This window comes from Vigna angularis, chromosome 9 (assembly GCF_016808095.1).
Source record: "Vigna angularis cultivar LongXiaoDou No.4 chromosome 9, ASM1680809v1, whole genome shotgun sequence".
In the NCBI taxonomy this organism is placed as follows: Eukaryota; Viridiplantae; Streptophyta; class Magnoliopsida; order Fabales; family Fabaceae; genus Vigna; species Vigna angularis.
This window is the reverse complement of record NC_068978.1, coordinates 10,485,788-10,492,210: the sequence shown is the minus strand read 5'-3', so window position 1 is coordinate 10,492,210 and position 6,423 is coordinate 10,485,788. Positions and strand designations below refer to the sequence as shown.

General features: G+C 34.2%; 1 protein-coding gene across 1 annotated transcript; it reads right to left on the bottom strand.

The window, feature by feature from the left end:
* Positions 1-207: 207 nt before the first annotated feature.
* Positions 208-5,555, bottom strand: LOC108346349 (uncharacterized). The gene is made up of 6 exons (XM_017585418.2): positions 4,539-5,555; positions 2,076-2,131; positions 1,744-1,974; positions 1,248-1,539; positions 798-994; positions 208-703 (listed from the first exon to the last, which is right to left on the bottom strand). The coding sequence occupies exons 1-6, from the start codon at positions 5,460-5,462 to the stop codon at positions 550-552; spliced, it is 1,854 nt and encodes a 617-aa protein (XP_017440907.1). The 5' UTR covers positions 5,463-5,555; the 3' UTR covers positions 208-549.
* Between the last annotated feature and the right edge of the window lie 868 nt (positions 5,556-6,423).

The following is a 6,423-nucleotide window of genomic DNA, read 5'->3' as shown; positions in this document are numbered from 1 at the left end:
ACTTTAACAGGAACAATGTCATATTCCATAATTTAAAAAGTGTACTATTTTCTATGAATAACTGCTCCGTCTTCTCACATAGATGTCTTCTTTTGCATTCGCACACTCTGAGAATGACATGCACCTTAATACAAAAACAGGTCATGTAAATTTTTTTGTATAATAATTACTATTAACGGATCATAACCTTCAAGACACCACACAAGCTCAATAATATTTGCAATGGTATGATTTAATACCTTCCCAAGAAACAACTATGGGTCCACATTCTATCAGCCAATTCTATGTAGAATCTGTTCCTACTTACCCACAAATTTTCCTTTTTTTTTTTCTGAGGAAAATTCTCAATTCAAACTATATATGATCTAGAGTTTCTACAATAACTGATCTGCACCTGGCGTGCAAAAATGATTTGAAATCTACAATTATCTATTTAGAGATCAAATTATCACTTAAATTCTGTCTACTTGTCTCCTAAGATACCAGAATATGGTACACGTGTATTAAGCATACCCTATATTCAGTGGCAGAAATTAAATGGCATACTACTCAAGAATTTATTGACCAATCAAAATTCTGGTAAGAGATATGAACTGGTCCACTATCTCCCAAGAGATGTGTCACAAGACCAGCCTTATTTGGATCCAAGTAATTTAGTATCCACTTCAATATTTCTTTCTCTGGTCCAAAATCTCCACTGAACCTGCCAAAGTGTAAGAGAGTCATAAGAATGGAGCTAGGAAAATTTAATGAAGTCAGAACTAATACTCTACAAAAAGTAATGACTGCTTAATTACCATTTGAAAATCCGAGTTAGATAAACAGTTCTCTTCTCCAGGTCCACTTCAATTCCATCATTCTCAAAGAACTCTCTTCCAGCAACTCTTAACTCGTCTACAACTCTATGCGGTGAGAAGAATCTAACTTTTGGGCTCGATTTTGTACCATTACAAAGTCCAAAATGCAATAACGGATTCAACTTGACCAGAGCAACCTGCAATTTGTCAGGAACAGGTTAACTACATTCATATATCCAATCATAGTAACTATAAATGGCAAGAAGTAATTCTTAAGATAGGGTATAGAAATTTAATGTTAAGATACAAGGACGAATGAAAAATTAATACAGAAAAGTTAAGATCGCATTTCAGTGTAAGAAACTTTCTGAAAAATAAAACACACATGTTTTTAAAATGCTATCATAAACATAATGCATAACTGAAAAAGAAAAAAAAAAGTTATTTTACCTCCAACCGCTTGTCTCCTGTGCTGAAGGGCTTTACTAAGGAATAAGGTGACCTCCGATTGCATCTGAGGATACCATTTTTGATACTGTTAAGAGAATAAGGATGCCCTCCAACCACATACTGAAAATCACTGAAGAAGGATCTCCTATCAATTACACCTTCTGGACACCCTACGCTAATAACGGCATGGATGACCATAGCATTATATAAATTTAAGAAGAATGCAAGTTTCTCGTTTTCTGATAGTTCCAAGATATTCACACGCTGTAGATCCTGAGTCATATTTACATACCTGCAGTTAGAAGGAGAAGAAACTTGACAAACAATAGATGGAATCACCGCAAAAACAAACAATAGGCATTGCAAACTTCACAGTTGACGGAATCACAAAATTATAAACGATTAATAAGTGAATATATTTGCAGAACCTTTGCATTCACCATATGCAATAACAAAACAATAAAATATAAGAACTCTGCATAAAGTGTTACCATACCTACGAAATTCTTCGCTTTTGCTAATGGCCTCATAATCAACATGTTGCCTGTCATCAGAAGCAAAAGCCTCAAGAATGGCAGACATAATCTTCGCAAGCCTACTGCATATTGCAGCAGCTGCCTTTGGTTCGCTGTCGTTTGTGGTACCACGAAAATTAAAACATCTGGGGATAAAAGGTTCATGTTCAAGGAAACGATATAAATGATTTCCCTCCTCAAAATCTTTTTCCCTGCAGAATAAAGTTACCAGTTCCAGTAAGAAAATTATGAAAAGACTATGATCCATATTAAAATGAGTCCAGCTTATTAGGCTCAAAAGCTCTTTTCTTACCCGAAAACATGATGGATGAAGTGCTTCTTGGATAATTGTTGTCCGATTTCAACAGCCTAAATATTTTTTTGGAATACAAACATTTTAAAATCAGGGTGTTGGGAGATAAACCATACACAATGGGGGCAAAAGATGGGATACAATACAAAAATAGTTCATCACAGAGAATACAATGAAAATAAATTAAAGATAGTTTGACATTCCTTGTCTATGTTCATGAAAACACCTTAACAAATATTCGTTATCTTAGTTAAACGACCGTTTTATTAGAAAATTTAAAAAACCTTTCCATCCCGTACAAACCTGAGCTCTTTAGGTACAAGGAATAATAACATTTTTTTTTGTTCAATAAAAGATTTTAAAGACTATCTCACACATATTTTTTTGCTTAGGTACGTGACTTCCCTCAATTACTTGAAGTAACTATTTTCTTTGCTAGGACAGCCTGTATTTACGGTGGTGTGAATAATTTTTAAGAATCACAAAATTTAAAAAGTACTTACACACCACTTGTCCCTTATTAATTGATTATAAACAAAAATAGACATATTAGATGTTCTAATAACTTTTACAAATATATTTTTTTGAAAATTTATAATCAATATTTGTAAGACGGCAGATCATGAGTTACGGAAACAGAAGTTGGGAGAACTATTTGAAAGTGGAACATAAAATATCATATTCAGAGAGTAACATTAAAAAATTGAAAACCCACAGTGACCTGACAATCCTTCACCACAAAATATTTGATGTTAAAATACCTCAAAAATATTAAAACAGCCATAATATCTCTTGTTTGTGGTTGAATTTATCTAAATGATGCGCACGTAGTTGCCTTTGAAGTAGATGATTGCGTAATTTTCCCACTACCACCTTGAGTTATCATTAGGTTAGATGCACTACTCCAAATGAATTAAAAGCCGTTGAATATTTGTTTATTTAAAATAGAGAAAAATCCATGCGAATTTTAGCCATTGACGCAGCCCAAGTGGCTGGTTATCAAGATGCCGTGCCGAACGAGCCAAGCATGACTTTCTGTAAAACTAAAAATGAATATTTCGTTTTATTTACAGATGACACTGATTACTATTTTATTTAACCATAAAACATCCCTTGACATACCACAAACTAACAGCAGAAAAGGAAAAAAAAAAGAAAATTGAAGATGGGATTGAAAATTTCAAAATATGTAATTGTTTGACTGTTCCACAGGATGTGATCAGCACTAGGCAGCCAACACATTCCATTTGTGCATGGGACCCCTGTTGTGTAACTAGGTTTGACTTTATAAATTGTTTAAGCTCATCAAATTTGACCACATAACCAATTTTAGTAGCAATCTTGAAATTTGACCACTTCAAATTGGAAAAGAAAAAAAAAGTGAGATAACAAAATGAATAAACATTTAACAGTCACATTAAAGAAAAAAAAAATCAGTTAACATATTATCTAATACCATTGGACTACGTCTAAAAGCTACCACCAATCCCCACTTCTATTTGGCATAAACATTCGTTCTAGAGCCGTTTTGAACCTACTGTCTTAATAAAATATTACACATCTATACTTAGACAGGCCACATCATTTTTCTTTTGAAAACCAAATCATAACCTTCCAAAACACGAGCATTGTTATAATCGTACTGCCCATGTGTGTCATTATTACAGCTTATGCTTCTTTGCCATATCCAAAAGCTTCTACCCCAAAAACAACCAAAAGCCTCGTTCTTCAATAAGAGAAAAATTAATACCCACAACCTCCTTCCCTTATCCCCACATACCTCACTCTTGCAGCTTGATAGCTTACTTTCTCAATTTCACCATTTTTCAAGAATTTATTCCCACAATTATAATTATATATTTTATTTATCTATTAACTTACTAATGACATATAATATTAAAACACATTAATTAATAATACAATAAAATGTCATGCCCATAAGTATATATATCGATGCCGACGTGACGGTTTATAAGAATCGAAGCTATTATTAAAATTATATAAATATAATTTATAAAAAAATTGAAAAGATATTAAAATTATAGTTATGTTATTATTAGTCTGGTTTAACTTAATAAAAAAGAATATGTTTTTTACTACATTTTTCATTGGTTAAATTGATGTATCATATTAAAAATATAAAATTGTGATCGAAAACCATTAAAACCAAATATGAGCTTTCATATTTTTATATATATTAAATTTCATGATTTTTTTATATATTAAATTTTATGATGTCTAATTAATTATAGAAGTGTATTTAAACTAAATGTGTTGATCTACCAAAAAAATTTGTTGGTAACAAATCGATTAAGAGTGATACCGTGACTGTTAAATATTCAAAAATATTGTCGTATACAATGAGAATACCAATACCATATACCAGTTGAGCGATGAAAAATGGAAAAATACAAAAAAGAAAAAGAAATACGTAGGCATAGGGTGTACGAAGGAAAAACGTACCTCGTTACGCGCGCAGTGGAAGTGCTGAATCAGCGCCTCCACCAAGTCGTTTCCTTCGAAGCAGTTGTTAACCATTTTCATCCTGCGCAACCTGTCCTGAATCGGCAACCTCAGCCGCAGAACCCTAACCACTCCAACCATCTCGTCCTCGCGATCCTCCTCTGCACAATCAAACCCGTACGCCGGCGGCCACGGCGCGTTTCCATCGGCCGCCTTCCCGCCGAGAATCTCCGCCACTCTCCGGTCGAACTCCCCGCTGTTCCGCAGCGAGTTCAGCGCCACCAGACCTCCGATCAGCTTCTCGTTGAAGAAAATCTGCGGCACAGAACCAGTCCCCGTCCTCTCGCGCAGCTCCCTCTCCCTCTCGCTGAACACGTCCACGTTTATCTCCACGAACCTCAGTCCTTTCTCCCTGAAGAACCTCCGCACCGCGGTGCAGTCTCGGCAATTGGACCGAGAGAAGAAGCTTATGCGTCCTCTCAACGACGCCTCCTCCTCCTCTGGCTTGGCCGTCACCACAACCTTCACCCCGGAGAGATTAAACTCCGTCACTCCTCGTTTCTCGCCCTCGCCGTCGTTATCCTCCTCCACAGACTCGCGGAGCGACGAGACGCGCTTCACGATCGCAGCGGAGAGGTCGCTGCTCCGCTGGCGGAAGAAGCTTCCGACGGAGAAGGTGGGCAGAGCGACGTCGTTTTGGTTTGATTGGAAATTCTGCGGCGGGACTGGCATGGGAAGGAGGGAGTGAGGGTGGACTAACGTTACTCGGCTGTCACTGCGGACGTCATCACCGCCACAACGGTGAGTGCTTTCACTTTTGTTGGTAACCGATTCGTAACCGTGATTTTGGGTTGAAGCGATGTTAGGATTGTGTTGGTTATGAGGTTGTTGGGTGTTCGTTGGAATCTCGATTTCTGAGCCCATTATGAGAGAGAATCATAGAAGAAGGATTTTTATGAAAAAGGTTGAAATTGATGGGGTTTTATGCAGTTAAGGACTTCAAAATAACAATACATTAATAGCTCATTGATTTTAAAACACTTGAACTTTGAACTTGTAAGCACAAGCACAGAAAAATATGGAAAAAGAAAACAACTTTTATAAATTGAAACTAATTTATTGACTAGTTAAAATTACAATTTCTTTTCTTACAAAAATTTTTATATAAAATTTGTACAAACTAAAATGTAAGAAAAGGTCAATTTTTTGGATGGTTATTATGTTAATCTTTTATTCAATAATAATCTGTTGTAATCCATTCCATCTTCTAAAAATATTAATTATTAAAAATAATGTCAAGTTCAACTTTTACACGTTATTTTTTCTTAAAACAAAAACTTCGGATTCGAATTGTTCTATTAATGCGCACTTAAGAATTAATGCATAAAATATATGTTTGACTACTTTAAAATTTTTAAAAAAATGGAGAATAAAGTATATTAATTATATTTAATTAGAAAATCAATTATTTGTATTGTAGCTAACTTCAAAAGTTAGTATATATGTACTTGCTTTTTTCTTATAACTTTAACTTATGATTTCCAATTATTAATTATTAGTAATGCAGCAAGAAAAAATGGTTCCATTTATTGCCTTTTATATATAATATTAAATTCAACAATGATTTTATGTAGTTTAGTTTGACTTGTAAAAAAAATTGTTTATACATTATTTTCAATAAAAAAAACTCTCACAATAAAAAGGACAATTACGTGCTTTTGTTTAGTTTAAGTGAGTCTTATCTTTTCCTATTAGTTTTGTGGTTTAACAAGGAATTTATTTGATTTTAAACAGCTTTAATGTAAATGAAATAAATAAAAAAACAATTAAAATGACTATAATATATGTAATGTTGACTGGGATTGTAACTGTGTAGCGTTGACAA

What these genes read in the sequence shown, in the direction of transcription:
- LOC108346349 (XM_017585418.2), bottom strand. Translation starts at nt 5,462, where the DNA reads ATGGGCTCAGAAATCGAGATTCCAACGAACACCCAACAACCTCATAAC. An exon ending in TCCACTGCGCGCGTAACGAG is followed by an intron (nt 2,132 to 4,538) that starts GTACGTTTTTCC and finishes AAAAATATTTAG; the next exon opens with GCTGTTGAAATCGGACAACA. An exon ending in AAAAGCGAAGAATTTCGTAG is followed by an intron (nt 1,540 to 1,743) that starts GTATGGTAACAC and finishes TTCTAACTGCAG; the next exon opens with GTATGTAAATATGACTCAGG.